The sequence below is a fragment of the Panthera leo genome, chromosome B3 (assembly GCF_018350215.1).
Source record: "Panthera leo isolate Ple1 chromosome B3, P.leo_Ple1_pat1.1, whole genome shotgun sequence".
Taxonomy (NCBI): Eukaryota; Metazoa; Chordata; class Mammalia; order Carnivora; family Felidae; genus Panthera; species Panthera leo.
Window position 1 is genome coordinate 3,425,423 of NC_056684.1, and position 22,567 is coordinate 3,447,989.

General features: G+C 46.6%; 1 protein-coding gene across 7 annotated transcripts in view; it reads right to left on the reverse strand.

Annotated features, from left to right (window-relative positions):
- The window catches only part of SH3GL3 (SH3 domain containing GRB2 like 3, endophilin A3), a 131,390-nt gene that overhangs the window by 74,622 nt on the left and 34,201 nt on the right, over positions 1-22,567 (reverse strand). For 5 of the 7 annotated variants that reach the window (XM_042940857.1, XM_042940859.1, XM_042940848.1 and 2 more), the window contains exon 2: positions 526-679. The exons of 1 other annotated variant lie outside the window; for it this stretch is intronic. In XM_042940857.1, coding sequence (XP_042796791.1) covers positions 526-594 — 69 coding nt within the window. In that variant the 5' untranslated portion in view covers positions 595-679. Of the gene's footprint in view, positions 1-525; positions 680-18,348; positions 18,432-22,567 lie in introns of those variants that run through there. One more of the 7 variants, XM_042940854.1, reaches the window with a different exon arrangement.

Here is a 22,567-nt window from a genome sequence, read left to right on the forward strand (position 1 = left end):
GGCCACCACCCCAAAACGACCCCCAGGCCACAGCCTCTGGAACCAGCAATCGACGCGCACTACGGCCTTCGCGTTGAGGCAGGACGACGACCTCGTCTCCGCTCCAGCCCCACCCTCTGCGTCTGCTTGGTGGCTCTGGGACGGGACTCCAAAATCTGCATCGCTCGGGCTTCTGGTTATGTTCCAAGAGCGGAAACAAAGGCAGAGGGAAGAAAAGGGTGCTGTCGCTGCGTCCCGCCTCCACCCTTCCGGGAGCTCGGGCACCTGGTGTCCCAGCTCAAAGCATCCCTGCAGGTGGGCACGGCCCAGGACAGCCTCTCCTCTCCTCTCCTCTCCTCTGACCGCATGGGGCTTTTAGTACCGCCCCTTCCTTCTGCCCCGCACCCCTGCAGGCAGCAGCCTCTTCCTTGAGTTCCTACCCTCTAGATGATTCCGGCTTCCATGCTGGTTCCTTCAGCCCCCCAACCCCCATTTGAGCAGAAACCCCTCGTACGTGAAATACTCAGCGTGGTTCCTACCGCCTACCTGCTCCGTGAGACATGATACACGATCTCTTTCGCTCCATCGTCTGTTTACTCCCGTTACAGATTTCATGTCTTACTCACAAAACCGCACTTTCCCCTGCAGAAGTCTGGACATTTGGTTACCATCTATTCTGCCAAGGAGACTGGTTTTCAGACTGGAAAGGGAAGAACCAGTATCGGTAACAAGGATCTAAAACCTCAGAAAGAGGCCAGCCGGACAGGCAGCCAATTCTGGGCCCCACACTCCCCATGACTCAACTTTCAGATTCTCAAGTCAACTTTATACCAGAACATTTAACAGGTGAAGAGAAATGCGGGCCTGTCTTAAATGGTGGCTTTTTCTCTGGGTGGACACCAACACATTTGAAGATCTGATGAAGAAGACGACTCCTCCCCTCCTGACCCTCTCTCTTTGGTAACCCCCTTTCCCCCCACCATCCACAGAGCCCCATCAGCCCCACCTCTGCAGGGTACGACACCGCCTGAGAGACCGTGGACAGACAGACGGCACAGATTCGGAGCGGCCAGCTGTCCTGCGGCCCACAACGTGACTTTGTTTTCTTTAAGTTCAAAACTAGGTAAAAGGAACCATAGTATCTGGGGGTCCCCACTTAGGTTGTACAACTATAAATAAAAGCAGTCAGTGACTGCTACTGAAGGCAGGACGGGAGCTACTTTTAGGGGGAATGAGGAGGCTATAAATAGAAGGAGTACAGAGTACATGCTTTCTGGGGGGTGCTTGTAATGTTCTATTTCTGATTTCTGACTATTCAATTTATAATAATCCAAAGGTCTGCACACGTGTGTTTTATACTCTAAAAACATAGCATAGGGGGGAAAAAAACTACTAAAGAAACAACACTCAGGTCAAGACATGGAACACCAACAGCAACCCAGAAGGTCCCCATGCACCCCGTTGCGGTACAACCATCTCCCCTCCCCCAAGATTGCCACTCTCCTGACTTTTACCCGCGAGGTGGACACTAGCAAATACGACAGTTCACCTCAGTCTGTTTTGATTTGTATACAAATGGGAATCGATTTAATGTTTGCATTTGGGTTTGAAAACTGCTCTTGACGGATCAATGAATTACCGTGATGCATACGCTTCTTCCAACATAGTATCTCTGTAGAGAATTAAATGTGGTCCCGCTGGAACGACGATAGCGTGCTAGAACCTCACAAGTGTGTGCGAGACCACGTTGAGAGCATCTGTTTAGATTCAGCAAATAAAATAAATGCAAAATTGGGTTGGGAGTTTTATGTGCATTTAATTCGAAACAACTTTGGACTCCACAGTTGCCTTAAAGCTGTAAGTTCAAGTTCACAATCACTTTTATGTTTACACTTATTTAAGTAACAATATTCGTAATAAAACTAAACTTAACTCAACACAAGGAATTCCTTATAAGCCGGGTCCCTCCTTCACACGGGTTTGAGAAACCCTGCCTGGGAATCAGCTTTCGCTCTGCCACCTCCCCCTTCCCCACGTCGTCCCCAGGGGCCACAACTGCCACCAAAAGCCAGGCCCTCTCAAGCAGAACACTTGCCAAATAAACCACATCATTTCCGTGTGGTGATGTCAGGCTCTCTGCCTGTTGACTCTGAAATTCATTCCAGTTCCATTTGTCATACAGGTGATCAAAGCTGGGGACCGAATTAAGGCACGGGGAGTAAGTGAAGTGTGAGAACAGTGTATTTGAAATGCTAACGATGATTATCCAAGCTCAGGCTCCTATTTAGGCGTCCTCCTGGCTTAATTATGATCCCATGGAGAAAAGCCCTCACCCAGGATACTTGTTTTCTACAGCTGCTATAAGACATTACCACAATTTAGCAGCTTAAACCAGCACAAATGAACTTCCTTACAGTCCTAAAGGTCAGAAGTCTGAATGTGTCTCCCACAGCGAAAATCAAGGTGTCCACACCTCTCGTTCCTCCTGGAGGCTCCAGGTGACGATCCCCCTCCCCGCCTTTTCTAGCTTCTAGAAGCCACCGCATCCCTTGGCCCCTGAATCACATCACCCCGACCTCTTGTTTCCATCTTCACATTAGCTTCTCCTCTGTTCTTCCAGTGTTTTGTAATGACCCTGTGACTACATCAGACCCCCGACCAGGTCATCTGGGATAATCGCCCCATCTCTCAAGATTTGATCTAATTAAATTTAATTAATTTGATTTCATTTAATCGCGTCTGCAAAATTCCCCTGCCATATACAGTAACATTCACAGGTTCCAGGGATTAGGACGCGGACATTTTAGGGGGTCACACCCAGGTAGCAGAGGTCTGACCTAAGACAGGGTCACGAGAGGCACAAACACAACAAGAGGCACAAACAGATCTTCAACTACTGTGGTAGCGGAAATGTATGTGGTCTTCCTCCCAGGTTTCTGCAGAGAGCTCTGAAAACCTTCAGAATTTCCTGAGCGATAGGAGCATCTTTGGTCATTCATTCATAAGGACTGCCTCTAGAGCAACACCAGAGTTTATGCCAATGAAGGACTTAGGGTGGGGGCCTTGGGACGGGACTGGTCACCAGAAAGCTCAAGTGATCAGACGGCTGGAACTTTTAGTCCAAATCCCAACCTCCAGGGGAGGGGAGAATCAGTTGCCAAAATGCCAATGATGTGATCAGTCGAGCCTGCTTAATGAAGCCTCCATAGTAACGCAAAAGGACAGGGTTCGGAGAGCTTCTGGGTTGATGAACACGTGGAGATTTGGGGACAGTGGCTCACGAAGAGGGCAAGTATCTCTTCCATCTGGCCGTTCCAGAGTGACACCCTTTCGTAACGAGCTGGTGATCTAGTGAGTACAAAGTTTCTCTGAGTTCTGTGAGCCGCTCTAGCAGATTGATGAGCCCAAGAAGGGGGTGTGGGAACCTCCTAGGTACAGCTGGTAAGTCAGGAGCACAGGTGACAGCCTGGACTTGCAGTTGGCGGCAGAAGTAGGAGCGAGGGGCCGGTCACGTGGGCCGGAGCCCTTCACCTGTGGGGTGTGACGCTGCCTGCAGGTAGACTGTGTCAGAATTGAGTTCACTGCTTCGTGATGTTGGAAAAACTATCTTAATTACAATGCACTACCGTAGATTAAAAACAACAACAACAACAACAACAACAACCATTTTTACAACTGCCACATTCTTTCTAACTGGAAAAAATTCAAAGAATTCTCTTTTGCTTTTTTATTTATTTATTTATTTACTTACTTACTTACTTACTTACTTATTTAGCTGAGGGTGAGAAAGAGAGAGAGAATCCCAAGCAGGTTCCACATCCAGCATGGAGCCCCCCGCCAAGGGGCTCGATCTCACCTCGGTGAGATCGTGACCCGAGCCCAAATCAAGAGTCCGATGCAAAACCGACAGAGCCACCCGGGCGCCCCTCCCTTTTGCTTCGCTAAAACAATTTTTAAAAATAGTTTTTTTTAACTAAACGTCTGGCTTACAGGGAAGCTGCGAGACTCTTACAGAGAGCTCCCTCGTGCTACAGAGCTCTCCAATACCCTTCACCCATTCCCAAATGTCACTTCATGTCCTTTTAGTCCCCAAGCCCCTCTGTCTCCCTCCCTCTCTCTCTTCCCTAAGCCATTTTGAGAACATAGGCAGACGTGATGCCCCCCTCGCCCCTAAACACACCCCCGTGCACTTTAGCTTTTAAAAGAGTTTGCTGGGCTGAAATGTCGGTGGGAAAAGTTTTCCAAGGGAAATAGTCTCTTCAGGTCCCAACATTCAAAGAAGATGAGCCATCGTTCCGGAAAGTGGAGCATCACACCTCACTGTATCACGGAAAAGTTATTTTTCCCATTATTTCATCCCACGCCCTGGGCCCCCAGACCTCTCATGAGCAGGTCCCTGCTCATGAGACAGTGCACCGTCTCCCTCCACTACCAGGAGCTCAGCAAAGCCGCCTACGAACAGCACAGAAGGAACAACGACGGAAAACAACCCTCAGGGATGGGTTGTTGCACAGTATTGTCTCTACGTGCAAATCCTAAGTAAACTGAAACCCCCTCTGGGATGAGAGCTATTCCACCATGTCTGCAGCGCTCCGTACTTCCTGTCCGTCTCATAACCATCCACGTACGATGGCGATCACCCCTTCTGATCCTTACTCATTTACCGTTTCTGCTCTTGGTCACTTTGGGGATGAAAGGGAAAAACTTCCAGCTGGCAAAGATTCATCGTGCCCTGGGTTGAGTGGGAGGCAGAAATCAACACAGGGTCAGCATACACTGGAAGAGACAGACGTGCAAACCCTAAAGAGCACAGCGACAGGAAGTCACGTCTAGGGCAGAGGGTGAGGGAAGCGCTCTGGGCGGGAGCAGGATGGCCATTAGGCCCTGGAGACTGAGCGCCATTGGGGGAGGCTGAGAGGAGGGGGAAGGGAATTCCCAGTGAAGGGAAAGCATGAGTCAACGCACCACGGGATGCAGGTGCCGCGTGTCTAGGCACAGAAGGTGACACACCCGATGTGGCTCAACAATGGAGGGCTTGGGTAGATCAGGAAAGCTGTGACGCCATGTTGTACTTGACGGTCTTTATTCCACAGTCACGATCGCTCTCTCAGAAAAAGAAATGTCCTTCCCATCACCAAGTAATTAACACCCTGTAAGGTTTTTCATGTTTATTTATTTTGTGAGAGACAGAGACAGCACAAGTCGGGGAGGGACAGAGCGAGAGGGACAGAGAGAATCCCAAGCAGGCTCCATGCTACCAATGCAGAGCCTGACATGGGGCTGGAACTCACAAAACCGCGAGATCATGGAAACCAACAGCCGGACGCTTAACCGACTGAGCCGCCCAGGCGCCCCTCCCAGAAGCCTTCTGACTCCAAGAGTCAGGGGACCTCAGAGAAAGCAAGAAATTAGATTCATATTAAATAAACAGAGAATTGTTAAGAAAGCAAAGATTAAATACATTTTACCCAAGGTGGGTTTTTTGGTTCTTGTTTTTTTTTTAATTGCCTTAAATACAGACTCTTACGCTGGTATGTAGCTAATGTCCACGTCCCTCATTCCAGGAAGGCAACCTCACCCACAGCCCCAGCGCTGGCAGTAAGATTTCTCGAGGAGTTTTCAAAACCCCCAGCAGGGCTGGGCCATGTCCCTTAAGGAACAGGTGGCGTTTGCCTCCCTGGGAGGACCTATCAGGGACATCCCAGACCTCCTCGTGGGACCTGGTCTGAAGATCCTGTACCACTGCTTATCCACGTGACCCTCCCACGGCAGGGAGTCTGTCCTGCCGACACCACACAGAACCACAGGATGAGTGACTGTCCATCCGAGGGCCTGGCCCCTTTTAGGTCCAGTATTGCCCCAAGTGACAAAGCCCCCTCTTGCCTTGGGACCCCCGTGAGCTTATCCATATGCAACCCTAAGGCAAAGGCACTACCCCACACCCGCCAGGTCTGAGGTGGGGGTGCTAGGAGAAAATCCCAGGACAGGTGGCAAAGGTAAGGGGGTGTGGCTTCTCAGGAGCCATCATGAATTGGGGGTGGGGGGGAGAACACACATGCAGAACACCTGGGGAGAGCAAAATGGGGCCCTTTCATCGTGACCCTGGAGACTACAGCAGGTGGTTAGGGATGCTCACAGGCCAAGAGAACAGGAGTTTGCAAACTTTTTAAATGTTTAAATGTCGCAAACATTTTCAATGTGTATTTACTTTGAGAGAAGCATCAGCAAGCGAGTTGGGGGGAGGGGCAGAGAGAAGGCAGAGAGAATCCCAAGCAGGCTTCGTGCTGTCAGTACAGAGCCCGACCTGGGGCTCGAACTCACGAACCGTGAGATCATGACCTGAGTCGAAGTCAAGAGTCAGATACTCAACCAACTGAGCCACCCAGGCACCCCACAAAACTTTGGGATTTTAAAGGCAGTAAATAACAACAGTAGTACTAGTAATCGTAAGAATAATAAAAAATATATTATTACAAATGTATTACAGAGGTGCTATAAAATATATATTATAAAGTAGTTTACTAAAGATTTTCATATGTATTTATTTTATAGAATAAATAAATATAAGACGTTACAGTAATTATTAATAATTTACTATTATTGTTTCCATACAACAAAGTGTTTCTAACTATTCATTCTTAGGAAAAGCTCAGTCGGTTGAGCGTCCGACTTCAGCTCAGGTCACGATCTCACGGTTCGAGAGTTCGAGCCCCGCGTCGGGCTCTGTGCCGACAGCTCAGAGCCTGGAGCCTGCTTCAGATTCTGTGTCTCCCTCTCTCTCTGCCCCTCCCCCGCTCATATTCTGTCTCTCTCTCTCTCAAAAATAAATAAACATTAAAAAAAATTTAAAAAAAGGAAAGGCTACTTCAATGCTTCTTTTTTTTAAACTACTGCTGCTTCCTTTAAATACTAAAATTATAAGTAGATCATGATCTCCGAAATCAAGGAAATTCAGATTCGACAGAAACTCATTTTTTTCCGTATTTGTCTTTAACTCTCCTCATTTTGCGGAGGACCAGTGAACACTTCAGAGAAAGAATCCACACGTGGAGCTGGAGAGTTCGTCTGAGTGGGTACCAGGCACTCGTGCCAGCCCTGTTTCTACCTGTAGTCCTTCGGGGGGCTCTCCGGAGCAGATGCCTCCTATGGAGAGGAAGGCTGGCATGCACCCTGGGGTGCCAGTGCCCAAGGCATCCTTTTATGCACTCTGCTCTTCTGACTGGCCAGTTCCCTTTTGGGAAAGCCTGAACGCCTTACCCCTGCTGGGTGGTGGGCCCGCTTCGAAAGCAGTCCTTTGCAGAGCCAGGGAGAGGATTAACCGACCGCTTCCCTCTTTTCCCTTTGGCTGATAGGAAGCTCATCATCAAATCTGAGGGTCAATGATAGCAACTCTGTTGACCTCTTTACAGATGTGTTTACATATACATCTACTCCCACAGACCCCCACGAGCCTTGACTTTACCACGATGTATTTACAGTTTCCCTGATCATGATTCATCGTTCTAGTTAACATTTTACTTTTTAAATTTCTTACAAGCTCCTTCAAATCCTACGTGGGACAGAGAATATAAACAAAAATAACTTTTGAGTTCAAATTATAAAATTCTGCTAAAACCATTCGCTGAGAGGTGATAGCTGAGGCAAACGTAAGGCCTTTTTAGGTAATAACCAAACTGCAAAGCAAAAATCATTTTATACCACCATATTAGGTAGTAGGGCCCAAACTCGTATGAAGAAAAGCTATTTTTTTCCCTGAAAGATATAATATAGCGGGCCATCAGCTTAATTTACAATTCACAGAGCTTCTAAACAATAAGAGGCACTTTTCTTTCCCATGAACAAAGACGTTTTATTCATATGTGAATAAAGCAAAGATTCTTTCTATCCTATCTACATGAAGCGATTCTGCATTTCTATACAAAATGAGGTATTTTTGCACCAGGCAGAGCCCTATTACTGAATTGCTGTGCATTGTGGATGAAGCTGTCTGATTGCACATGCATCAACAACAAAAAGCACTTTGTACTACCAAAGAAGAAAAGAAATCCTTAAGCCTTCCATGACACTCTCTTCTGTCTTTCCTTCAACATAAGGCCAATTGGCGAACCCATACGTCATATGCATTCACTTCGAGCCTAGCACGGGGCATGCCCCAGAAGGGTGGAGAAAGTGTGTGTGGGCCCACAGCAAAAGGACCAAGGCAAAGAAACTCCACCCCAGATGTTTCTAGGCTGTTCTTGGTTGTGAAATAAAATTGGAGGTGAGGGCGGAAAGTGTGAGCTCCCCAAAGTGATGGTGAGCTCCTCTAAGATGGTGAAAACTAGTTTCTACTCATTCTAGGGTTAAACCCCTGAATTATTCATATTTCTTGATAATCTCAGAGGCATTATAAAAACAGCATTTCCTTTAAAGAAGTTGGCCCTCTTTCCTTCTCCAAAAGTTTAAATCGTCTTCTTAGAGTGTAAATACGGTTCTTAAGTTTAACAGGCACCAGCATGGACCCAACCTGTTGGATTTAACAGAAACCAACCTTTATCACACGAACAAAACTGGATTTGAAATAGGGCGTCCTAACTTAAAAACAAAGTTCTTCATCACTCCCACTCTTGAGCAACAAATTACCGAGCTGTTCGGAGCTCCTGGGTGAATTGCTCGAGACAAGTGAGACGGCAGAAAATAAACACTAATTTAAAGCTGATATCCAGGGATCATCTGGACGCAAAACACGGACTTCAGAGTAAGTCCTTGGCACGCCCCGGGAGGGGCTGGGGAGAGGGACTTCACCCCAGTAACATCCCTGGGCTCTGATCCCAGCACATGCAGGGGACGCCTCCTGCTTCCTGGCCTCCAACGCCTGTCGAGCTCCCTTCCCTACTTTTCCCCATGCAAGACAAGGCTCGAGCACGACGCCCTGTTCCACAGACAACCCTGCTACCCTCACTCTTCTGTTCCACCTCTTTCCTTAAAAAAATGTGTATTTCTCGGGGCACCTGGGAGGCTCAGTCAGTTGAGCATCTGGTTCTTGATTCCGATTCAGGTCATGATCTCACAGTTCATGGGACTGAGCCCCATGATGGGCTCTGCGCTGACAGCACAGAGCCTGCTTGGGATTCTCTCTCTCCCTCTCTCTGCCCCTCCCCGGCTCACCCTCTCTCTTTCTCTCTCAGAATCAATCAATAAAAACTTTACAAAGAAAAATGTATATTTCTTAAATGTGTGGGCTTTTTTATTTTTATTTTTTTTAAACTGAGTTGAATCCTCAGCAGCTTTTTTTTAAGTTTATTTATTTTTGAGACAGAGAGAGACAGAGCATGAACAGGGGAGGGGCAGAGAGAGAGAGGGAGACACAGAATCGAAAGCAGGCTCCAGGCTCTGAGCCATCAGCCCAGAGCCCGACGCGGGGCTCGAACTCACGGACTGCAAGATCACGACCTGAGCTGAAGTTGGACACTTAACCGACTGAGCCACCCAGGCGCCCCTGTGTGGGCTTTTTTTTTAAAAAAAATTTTAATGTTTATTTCAGAGACAGAGAGAGACAGAGCACGAGTGGGGGAGGGGCAGAGAGAAAGGCAGACACGGAATCCGAAGCAGGCTCCAGGCTCCGAGCTGTCGTCACAGAGCCCAACGCAGGGCTCGAACTCACAAACCGTGAGATCACGACCTCAGCCGAAGTCGGTCGCTCAACCGACTGAGCCACCCAGGCGCCCCAAATGTGTGGGCATTTTTAAAGCATACTAAAATACTCCATGTGTATAAAAAATCAAAGTGTTCATTCTATAAAGGCTCACCAAGTGCTTGATTCACAGGAACATCCTGGGCCTTTGCAACAGCAGCCTCCTAACAGCTTCCTGGCTTCTACCTTCGCCCCAGTAAAGTCTATTTTCATGGAACAACCAGAATGATCTTTTTGAGAGAGAGAGAAGAGAGGGCGCAAGTGAGCAAGGGGCAGAGAGAGGGAGAGAGAGGGAGAGAGAGAGAGAACTGAGGCTCACCTGGGACTCGTGTTTTACCGGAAGCGGGGCTCATGCTCACCCGGTGTAGGACTTGAACTCGCGAACTGTGAGCTCGCGACCTGAGCCGAAGTCAGATGCTGAACGACTGAGCCACCCACGCACCCCAGAATGATCTTTTTAAAATTTCAATCTACTTTGTTCCTGCAATATTCCAGAAGCCTCCCCTTACCACTCGGTGTGAAATCAGAGCCTTTAAAGTGAGCCCCACATGAAGAGTCCCCCATATCCTCCCAGACCACCCTCCTTCCCGTCACCCGGTCTCCTCCAGAGGCTCTCATTCCTGGTCCTCAAACTCCTTGGGTCCGCACCTGCCCCAAGGCCTTCACTCAGGCTGTTCCCTCTGCCTAGGGCACCCTTCCGGCAGATACCTGCACAGCCAACTTCCTCCCTCCAAGTCTTTGTTCAGACCTTGCCTTGTCAATGGGACCTACGCTGACCACCCTATCTTAAATACGACTGCCCCACAGTTGCCTCTAACGCTCCTATCCATCTTCCCTCCGTTTTCTTTTTGTCCACAGTCCTTATCGCTTTTGAACTTACCACACAATACACTCATCTGTCTTGTTCACAGATACATTCCAAGCACCTACGACAGTACTGGTATACAGTGGGTACTCAATAAATACGCTTCAAATGAATGAATGAATGAATGAATGAATGACTACCTAGATATCCAAGATGACTCACACACACAAAAAAAATAAAATCAGTAAAGGTCATTCGTTAAAAATAATATATATACAGTTGGGGCACCTGGGTGGCTCAGTCGGTTAAGCATTCACCTTCGGCTCAGGTCATGATCTCAGGGGTGGTGGGTTCAAGCCCCGCGCTGGGCTCTGTGCTGACAGCTCAGAGCCTGGAGCCTGCTCCGGATTCTGTGTCTCTGTGTCTCTATGGCCCTCCCCTTCTCGTGCTCTCTCTCTCAAAAAATAAACATGAAAAAATTAAAAATAAGTAAATAAATAAACTTTAAATTAATAATAATAATATGCACAAAAATAGATTTGAAAATATTACCAATAACCACTCAGGAAAACATTGCTTTAAACAGAATTGTTTATACAAATAAAACCTACTATGGCAAACAGGGAAGGGCAGAGCTGGGGTGGTGCCCAGCGTCTCAGCCAGTTCTCAGAACCCCTTGGTCTTGGTGGGAGAAGTGGTTGGAAAGCCACGCATTAGCAAACACTCAGAAGAGGGGCGCCTGGGTGGCCCAGTCGGTTGAGCGTCCGACTTCAGCTCAGGTCATGATCTCACGGTCCGTGAGTTCAAGCCCTGTGTCGGGCTCTGTGCTGACAGCTCAGAGCCTGGCGCCTGCTTCGGATTCTGTGTTTCTGTCTCTCTCTCTGACCCTCCCCGGTTCATGCTCTGTCTCTCTCTGTCTCAAGAATAAATAAACATTAAAAAAAAAAGAAAAAAAGAAAACACTCAGAAGAAAAGGGGCTATTCATGGCAGCAGCAGAAAATATTAAGAATACTGAAGAATACTTGGAATACTGAAGAAGAATTTGCCAGACCCATGTTGAAATAAAACCTGCAAGATTTTATACCGAGGGACATAAAAGAATTTGAAAGTAAATGGTGATTCATGCCATATTCATAAGCAGGAAGATTCAAAATCCCCAACAAGTCCGTTTTCCCACAGATACATCTATAACAACCCCAATAATTCTGATGTTAATATTTTGAGAAAATGGACAAAAGGATCCTAGGACTCTTCTTGAAAATAAGTATGTGGAAAAAAAAAAAAAAGTCAGGAATGCTGCAGAACACCACCAAGGAATAGGAACAGGCTTTACTAAAGATGTACCATAGAGCTACAGTAATTTTAAAAAGCAGAGAGTGCCTAAATCAGCAAAAGTGACAACAAACAAAACAGAAACTTCAGAAATAAAGCCAATATATCCAGGATGCAATTTTACAATACAAGTAGCATTTAAGATTGATAGCAAGAGGTCAAATTAGTCTATAACCTCACTAACCACGTTCATGACCCTGGAGGAAAAAAAAACAAAAAACAAAAAAACAACATTGCCATCAACCCAGTGTCAAAAAGATTCCTGATGAACTAATGGTGTAAACATTTTTTAAATGAAACTACAAAAATAAAACCACCATACATAGGTAAATATTTGTGTAATCCTGTAATCTGAGCAGAAAGGGCTTTCTAAATATAATTTCAAAATCAGAAACTATAATGGGAAAGACTAATAAAATTGAGTACAAAAAATCCTACTACATTAAAATAAAAAAATATTTGTATCAAAAGACATCATTGTCTTTAGAGAGTGAAAAGGCAAGCTATGGAGTAGGAAAAGATATGCACAACATACAGCAGAAGGAACTAGTATCTAGTATCTATAAAGAACTGCCACATATGAGAAAAAGACGGCCAACTTTAAAACGGACAAAATAGTTGAACAAGCAGGTCACGAAAAAGAAAATTCAAGTGGCCACCACATAAACGATAGAGTTTATAACCGTTTGGTTTCCACGGCAATGTACGTTGCAATCCCAATGAGTCATCACTACATGACGGGCAAAAATCTGAAAGTCTCACAATACCAAGTGTGGCCAAGGACACGAAACGATGGGAACTCTCATATCCTAAAGGTGGAAGTGTGCATTGGAATAATCTGGCATTATCTGGGAAAGTTAAAGGAAAGATGAAGGCACCCACACCCTTCAGCCCAGCGATTGTCCCACCAGGAAAACCTGTGAAATGCGCCATGGGAAATGTGTCCAGAATATTCACCGCCACACTGTCAATAACAGCCCACCAAACTGGAAAGCAACGTAAATGAACATCAACAGGAGAAAAGATGCCTAAATAAGTGGAGCGTTTATACGGTGGATTTCTCGGCTGCAGACAAAATAATTTTAAAAAACAATGAAACTACGTGGATAAACATATATGCATAATATTGAAGACCCAATTAAAAAATATAGTCTGAGGGGCACCTGGGTGGCTCAGTCAAACAACCAGCTCTTGATTTCGGCGCAGGCCACGATCTCACGGTTCATGAGACCAAGCCCTGCATTGGGCTCTGACAGCATGGAGCCTGCTTGAGAATCTCTCTCGCTCTCAGTCTCCCTCTCTCTCTGCCTCTCTGTCCCTCCCCTGCTCTTGCATACTCTCTCTCAAACTAAATAAGCATTAAATTACTATACACACACACACACACACACACACACATAGTATGTCCCATGCATAAAAATTAAAAGTTGTATGCCACACTAAACTGTATTGTTTACACACACACATGGCTGGTAAAACTGTAAGCCAGGAAATCATTAGTATAAAAAGTCAGAATAGTTGTATTTGTTATCCATCGCTGTGCAACATTACTCCAAAACTCAGCAACCTAACACTGCAAATGGGTATTACCTCACAAAGTTTCTGAGGCTCAGGAATCCAGAAGCATCCTAGCTGGGGGGTTCTGGCTCTGGTCTCGTGAGGGCAACACATAGCAACATCCTAATTCATCACCTGACTCCGCACTCAACTTTGACTACCAGCAAAACGAGGGAAACAAAGTTACTATCCGACAATAAGAAACTGCTTCAATAAATTATAGGACATCCCTATTACACAGCCACTAAAAATTACAATGTGGATCTGTACTTATCAGGGTATAAATATGGTCACAACGTGTCAGGTGAGAGAAAAAAAAAACAGGCTTAAAACTGGTATATGTTATTTTTATATTTTCACAAACAAATGTAAACGTAATCATGCAGAATATACACCAAATATGAAGATTAACATAAATGCATGGTAATGAGATGCGGGCGTCTTTTTTCTTCTTTTCTCCTTGTGTTTTACAATTTTTCTTCAATGAACAAGATATGTGTGAAATACATGATTAAGTTAAAAACTAAAAGATCCAAAACGCTGCACACAGAAAAATCAAGAGGTATAAAGGTGTCACCTACAGGTTTGAAAATTTCAGCGCCCCATCACATGTTAGAGAGGGTCACATTTTTTAAGTACATGTATTTAACCGTGGCCCACTGATCGAAGCAGTGGTATCTCACACAACCTTGGCTCCCTCACAGCCCCTGACATTGAGGCCCAATCCCAGGGGATTCTCGTTATTCTCAGTAGTTATGTTCTACAAAGTCAGCTCCAACCCTAATTAGTGAATACCGGGCCATTGCTCCTAGTGGAAATAGAGGTTAGGTTCCTGCCAGCCTCCGGTCACAGAAGCCTCTGATATGTATATTGGGAGCTCATCCGAATTGGCTTAGGACTTCAACGGGTGAACAGGCAAACAACGTGAACGAGTTATACCAGGAGAAAGACAATTAGCAAGTCAACCTGTAAGAGAACCTCAGGCCCAGTCGTTCCCACACGTTCATTCATGTATAGGTCACCTCCAGTGTGCAGAGCCCTGTGCTCCAGGAGACAAAGCAGAAAGGGTTAAGCCCCGGTCCTGAGCAGGGCAGGAGACAGAGGCATGGAGAAGAAAAATCAACCCCAACTGAATTCAGGAAGCAGGTGTGGCTGAACGCAGAGGTCATGGCTTCACCCTCTCCCCTACCGGTTTATACCTATATTCCCGATAACAGCAGCTGTTACAGACCTCACTCACCCCGGGCACCAGAACCGCCTCTGAGGCAGCACCACGACCTGTCTAGGGTCATCACATGCCCTATAAAGGCTCTACAACCTTAGCTCTGCAATTCTGATCTGTTTTCCACTTCTGCACACCGGTGAAGGGGATGTCTCCTACCCGGGAGAAGGTCATCCTGAAACAGTAAATTAGACTCTAGGAGAGAAGCTACAACTTAGACACAAAGTTGTCACTCCGTCTAAAAAGTTAACCACATCTGGTGATGATGTTAACTCATTCTACAGATGAGAAATTTATACTATTCTTAGAGAGGAATTTGGTCTCTATAGGAGTTGTCTGCATGTGAAATACTGCAATTAACATGATTTATAAAACCCCTGTTTTTCTAATGAGTCATTGGGTTTCCTTCCTCTCCTACAAACTGTCCAGAAAGAGGCTGCTAAGTCTTAAATGCAAAATAGATTCCCACATGTCCAGCATGAGTAATTGAGATCTTGCACTCAAATAAGAAAATGAGTAAACTGACCTTTGAATGTCTCTTCCCCTTGTGGCCAATAATCCTACTCTGAATACCACCTCTAACTGTTCCAAGCATATTCAACGGGATCAAGATTAGCAAAATTAATTCTTTTTAATTTGTAGGTCAGGAGGAGAAAACAATTATTAGGTCAAAAAGTACTCTTATGATGCACTTTACAAATATGAAATTAGAATTTATCTCAAATACGAACTATATCCTTTATAACCTGGGTTGCTTACACTGTTAGGTTTCATAGAATGTAAAACTACAGGTTTTGGTTTTTTTTCAGAAAATAATTTCTTTTTTTATCTTAAATTTATTTATTTAAATTCAAGTTAGTTAACATACAATGTGGTATGGGTTTTGGGAGGAGAACCCAGTGATTCATCGCTAACACACGACGCCCAGTGCTCATCCCAACAGGTGCCCCCCTCAATACCCATCATCCGTCTATCCCATCCGCCCTCCCCTCCCCTCCGGCAACCCTCAGTTTGTTCTCCATCATGAAGAGTCTCCTATGGTTTGCTTCCCTCTCTGTTTTTATCTTATTTTTCCTTCTCTTCCCTTATGTTCATCTATTGTGTTTCTTAACATGTGAGTGAAATCTGATATTTGTCTTTCTCCACCTGACTTATTTCACTTAGCCTAATACATTCTAACTCCATCCACATTGCAAATATTTATATTTATACACACACACACACAATCTTCTTTATCCATTCATCAATTTCAAATTATTCAATTTACTTTCACAAACTTCATAACATTGTTAACTGTGCCGCAACAGAGTAAAAAACTGTTGGCTTTCAAAGAACTGCAGAGCTCCTGCCTGTTTCTGATCGGCATATAACAACTTCAGAACACCGAAAAACAAATCAGATGAAAACAACAAAAAAGGTAATAGCAGCCACTCAGGAAGCAGGCCCCGTGTTCTGCAGTGTGGCGTTTCACCCACGACCAAACGTGGAGGGAGATTTGGCATTTGATAGAGCTCAGCCTGTGGGGCCCAAAGGCCACGCTGGCCCAGGGCTTCACCTGCGAAAACCAGCCTACTTTGAGAGCTCTGTAAGGGGCCTGCCAAGGCAGCAGTCAGGTGCTCGGAAGGAGAGGGTCAAAAGGAGTCAGCGAGGGAGAGAATCTCATGAGATGCTTGAGGTCTGTGTTTCAAAAAAAATAAAACTCTGTTCGATTGTTTTATTTATTTTTAAAGAATTTTTAATGTTTATTTTTGAGAGAGACAGAGTGAGAGCAGGGGAGGGGCAGAGAGAGAGGGAGACACAGAATCCGAAGCAGGCTCAGAGTCCGACGCGGGACTCAAACCCACGAACCATGAGATCATGACCTGAGCCCAAGTTGGACGCTTAACTGACTGAGCCACCCAGGCACCCCCGTCCTATTGTTTTAATGTTGTCGGCAATCACACTCAGCAAGTTCTGCCTCGTTCGTTCATGTGTGTGTACGTAACAAGGAGCTACCACGATCCAGCCCAGTCTGTACTAGGTTCCAGCAAAACAATAAGACAATTCCACTCCTCACAGAGATACAAGTCTACTCAAGGAAACACGTCACTCGCTAGACAAATGTGGACTGAAAGCCTAGCAGGTGCTCTAGACACTGCTCTGGGCCCAGAGATTCGGTGATTAAGAATCAATAAAACGACCACAGAATAAACAATGAGAATGATACTGATCATTAACCTGAGCAAACGATCGCCAGTGTTGTAACTAGTGTTACTGCAACCTGAGTAAAATACATGAAACCCCATCAGTATTCAGGGCTTTAGGTGAAAACAAATACACGCCAACTATACGACACAACAGGGCCTGGGCGCAGAATGGGGAGATCTGAGAAAATTTCTAGAAAATGGAATTAAGAATCCAAGAGCCTAGCAAGTCCCTGATAATTTAGAAGATGTGTCATTTAAGGAAAAGGTAACCGTTGGCTGAAAATTGACATATAAAATTGGACAAGATCCCACTGACAGGAACAGGGTGGGGAAGCCCTGTTGGCTGTTGATATTGACCTGACACCAGGGAGGGGCGCGCACTGCAAAGATGCCAGCTTCGATAATCCTTCTAGAAGGAAACCCCGCAATCTCTGGCCAGATCCCCCCAGTCTCCAACCGGTAACATGGAGCTTGACTGCATTTGGGTTCAAAATGCAGGGGGCCACAATTGGGATAAAGAAATCCCTGGTGGAGGGGCGCCTGGGTGGCTCAGTCGGTTGGGTGTCTGACTTTGGCTCAGACCATGATCTCATGGTTTGTGAGTTCAAGTCCCACGTCAGGCTCTGTGCTGACAGCTCAGGACCTGGAGCCTGCTTCGGATTCTGCGTCTCCCTCTCTCTCTGTTCCTCCCCTGCTCGTGCTCTCTCTGTCTCTCTCTCTCTCTCAAACATAAATAAAGTATTTTTTTAAAAGAAATTAATCTCTAGTGTGAATGCTTCTGAATTGGATATAATGATTAGTAAGGTACAATAATAGTAATAATGTTTGTAGGCATTTTTATATGTGTATGTGTGTCTACCTTTTACAGAGTTTTAAGCCTTATGAAAGTTACACACACTGAACTTGTAGCTATACTGTAAAATGTTTAAACTAACCAATGGAACATATAAATGGTGTTAATTGTTTGAATGGCTTAACTGGTTAAATTTATAAATTGAGCATTATTCAAAGAGCAAATAAAATGAGTGCTCTTCTTTTTAACACAAATATTACTAGGTTTACAAATGCACTTACAAGATTTGTAAGCTGTTTTTAAAAGTTTAACATACAATCAGTTTTTACATTGATGACATTAATGAATCAAACACGGGATAAAATACCAGACAGCATAAATCTCCCTTTCTGAACCTTCAGACATTAAAAACCAAGGACGAGAAAGTCACAGCTCCTGGATCACAACAGGCCAGGTGTGTCCATTTATACACATGTATGTGCTGTAAGAACACTGGCAATGGAACAGCCAACTTTGCCCAGTGGGTGATGGAGGGGGCAGAAAACAGAGGCAAAAATGACAAAAACAGTAGGTGACGCTTCCATAATCCGTAAGTTCCTGAAAGGAGAGAAGACAATCACCAGGCAGACAATGAAGGGAGATGAAGGGAAGCATCTATCAGTAGAGAGAAGAGCATGGGTATGGTCCAAAGTGGTAACTCAACCCAACCACAAGTGGTTCTGGATGACCAGAGCTGGGTCAGCAGATGCAGGTAGAGGGTGGGCAAGTCCTGGAAGCAATGGGAAGGAGTAGAGGCTTACCCTGAGAGGGCACCGGAGGATTTTTAGTGGTGTATTGCATAACTGGTGTTTTCAGAAGATCCTTCTGGAAGCATAGGGAAGGAAGATGGTCTGGAGAAGAAGAAAACACAGCAAAGTATATAAGCCATGTAGGTGACAGTCAGCAAGGCAGTAATGGGTACAGAGAGGGGTTAACAGATCTTAGAATACTTAGGAAGTCAAATCTACAGCATGAGGGGGAGGGGGACAGTGTGGAGAAATGCGGGTGTGGAGTGGGTGCCCCGCACAGTGCCAAGTAAATAAGGACAATCAACAAATGTCGAATGATGAATAGAATCATGGCGACAATAACAAAACATGGCATCGCTACACACTGAGACCTTTGCCAAGAGGTCTGCCTTTACTACCTAATTTCATCTTTACATGCATCCTCTGAGGCAGGTTAATGTTTACTGTGCTTCTCTTGTAGATGAGGAAATCAAGACACAAGGAGGTTATATTACTTGCCTGAGCTCACCCAGCCACTCGAGAGAAGGAAGGATTGAAACCTGGGTAATCAAGCTTCCAAAGGGGAACGACAGTTGCATGGTTTCTAGAACTGGAATGATGAAAAGGGTTGGGTGGGGGGAGAATAAAAAAGCACAATTTTGGACAGTTTGAGATGTGTGGGAGGCTCCCAGGCAGAGATGTTTAGGAAGGCTGTCTACAGCTCAGGAGAAATGTCAGGAGGCATACAGTTTTGGGAATTATCAGAAGGAGGTCACGTGGATCACCTTGACAGTAGGCGGGATCACCCATGGGAGAGGACAGAGGGCCAGGAGCCAACTCCTAGTGATCATGGAGGTTAGAGAGATGGACGGAGAAAGAGGAACCACAAAATGGAGTGGACAGAGCAGTAAGAGTCTAGCCGGCAGGGTGGTGCGGTAGGAACCACAGCAGAAGGTGTTTCAAGGAGGAAGTCGTCAAAGTGCACAATAAAGCGAACCAGATAAAGACACAAGTGACTGCTGGGTTCTCTTAGGGAGATGGTGGTGAGAGTAACTGAGGCATTTCTCCAGCGAGAACGGAAGGAAAGGTAGACTGCATTGGGCTGATGGTGACCATAAGGTAAGGAAGGGGAAACGATGGTGGAGACCCACTTTGTAAAAGTCTGGCATGAAGAAAGAAGTGACCTGGGAGGGGCTGGAGGGAGACCAAGTCAAGCAAGGGTTGACTAAGGGTTGTGAAGTAGAGGGTGAAGATGAGGAGGAGAGGCTAGGACTGATGACCAGAGGTCTCGGGGCTGTAGGGGGTCAGGAAGAGCCACCACGGAGAGCGGAAGAGGAAGCCATTCGGGGGCATAATAAGGATTAGTGACTCATCCTGAAGTTGAAGCCACACGTCTGGAACCTCAGCACGGTTACAAGATTCTCTCCGGCACTGCTTAGCAGCCCCTGGCAAGAGGGCAGACAGACGTCAGGCTGCTCCAGGGCTCAAGAATTGCAGGAAGCATGAAAGGGGATGCAGGGAGGGGTTTGCAGGGGTGTGTGGAGGGGTCTGCCCCGCGTGGCAGCTAAGCAGGCAGGAGAGGAAGAGAAGCCATAAGACACCCAGCTCTGGGGAAAGAGCTCCAGGAAAAGAGCAGGGGCCGTCATGCTGCTGAGATAAATCAGAAATAGCAAGCTGAGTGGAACTTTCCTATTGACTGGAATCACAGCTAAGGTCAAAGCTGAAGATCAAAGGCTAACAATATCCCCCATTCGGAGCATTACCAACAAGCTTCCAGCCACAAGCAAAGCCTCCACACCATACTTACCAAGCAATGCCAGCCCCGGCCCCATCCCCGACAACTGCCCCACCTCCCACCCAAACACTCCACAAATCAATCTAGGGAGAGGACACACAAGAGGAAGGGGGCGGCCGGCCTTGTGGGGAGAAGGGCCCTTCAGGGTGAGAGCAACATGTAACAGCTAAGCAAGACAAGCTGGGTTCAAGTCCCAGAACTGCGACTCATAAGCTGGGTGACCTAGGACATTACATATCCACTCTGGTCCTCAGACTTCTCGTCTATCAAATGGAGATAATAATGCCTACTCAGTATGGTTGTCACAATGATTAAATCAATTACACTATGTAAGTGTTAGCTGACTGTCCTATTTCTTCCCCTTCTCGTGGGAACCTGATGGAAATACCTTCCGCTCCCCAAAGCCAGTCAGGAGAGCACTCCAGGAAAACCACACGCAAAGACAGCAGATGCCTTCAAAGAAGGAGTACTGTTCTCTGTGGTCCTCAGAGGGTATGAGAGAAGATTCTAGGAGTTCCCTTGACTCAGCAAGAAGGCACAAGGCAGGGAGCAGCAGAAGGGGGGCCATGGGGCTCTCCAGGTAGTTTCAGGGATGAGTGATGGGACATGAAACCAGAGAAGAGGGGGGATTATATACCACTGGTGGGACCAATGGGAGAAGACACAGCTATCACTCTGGAGGAGGGGGCTGTCAGCAATTGAGGAACTAGGGCAAAGCCACTCACCCAGGGCAAGGCCAGGGACCCTGCACACACACCATCCCAGGTGGGAGACACTGGGAACTCGGCCTCCCCAGCTGTGCCCCTGCACCCAGCACCAGAAAGCCCGACCACGGCCCCTCGTCCACCTTAGCAGCCTGGAGCCTGCCTCTAACCAGGCTAAGCCACAACTACAGAAATGAAAAATGTCTTAAAACTTGAGCATTGCAGGAAAGCTACGGCTCTGTCCATGGTATCCGCAGGGTCCCTCCATAGAAGCAAAGAAGAACTCACTTCAGCGCAGCAGAAACCAGCAATGGACAAAGATAAAGCTGCTTTCTATTTACGTACAGAGCTGAGACCTCTCTGTAAATAAGACAAACATAAAAGACCTTCAGCCTCCATGTATGCTCTCCGTGGCCATCCTCAACGCACCTGCTCCAGTGACCAAGCCCTTCAGAAACCAGCCCCACGGGGCACTGGCACCAACCCATCCAGGGGCTGAGTGCTACCATTCTGTTTGTTCCCCAAAGCACAGACCACCTGTGGCAAGCCCTGGGCAGTAGACCCGCCACTTGGCCCATGTGCTCAGTCCTCAAGATCGGACTTCTGCTTCAGTTTCCTGATCTGAACTTTTTCATTCTGGAAAAGTCCAGGCCACTTGGCTAATACCCCGGCTGCAACCCTAGCTCTCTCCACCTCTGGGGTTTCCATCCTGTCTCTTAGAATCGTGGTGCCACACCCCCCTTTTCTGTCCCTCCCCCATGACTCTCCTGGAGTACTGCCAAGGTCAAACTCATCACATCCTCCTGGACATCCCACTGGAGTTACTGACCGCCACTTTAAAGGAGAAGCCCTACAACCTGGCCTGACCACCCCCCCCCCAGGCCCCAGACACACACCCAACCACCCACCCTGTCAGTTCTGGCATGTAACAGTCAAGACCGCATGCATCACGGGGGGAAAGGGCCCTGCAGATTGGAAAGTAGACATAACAGGACCAAAGAGATGGGTTGATTTTAGTTTTTTTATTGTTTTATTTTTGAGAGAGAGACAAAGTACGAGCAGGGGAGGGGTTGGGGGGGGGGCACAGAATCTGAAGCAGGCTCCGGGCTCCGAGCTGTCAGCACAGAGCCCAAGGGCAGGGCTTGAACCCATGAACCACGAGATCGTGACCTGGGCTGAAGTCGGACACCCAACCGACTAAGCCACCCAGGCGCCCCAGGAATAGGCTGATTTTCGAGCAGAAGCTCGTAGGAAGGGATTTAAGATTTCAGAATAAAGCAGGTCTGAGTGGTGCCACAGTCTCTATTCTGGCTATGGAAATGCAGCGGGGGAAAAGCATTGCCAGCGTGAGAAGAGCCTAGAACAGAGATGCTGGGAGCTCATGAGCCCCCATCCCACTCAAACCAAAGCCGCTGTGTCATGATGCCAAGACTGGAAGAGCATAAACTTGCTCCCAATACTTGCAAATCCTTCAGTCCGTATCTCCAAGAGGTAAGTACTCTTTTTTCAGCATCAGCAGAAATAACTTTCACACCTAAAATAATTCAACCATAATTCCTTAATATCATCTGACATCCGGGTTGGTGTTCGTATTTCCCCTTTTGTACAGATGGTCTGTTTAATTTGGGGTGCAGATAAGGTCTGCAAGTTGCACTGGATTGATATGCCTCTGTCCTAGTTTGGTTCCCGTGGAAAACGGCCCCGAGGCAATGACTTAGGTTGCAAACAGTCCATTTGGGAGGGGACACCAGCA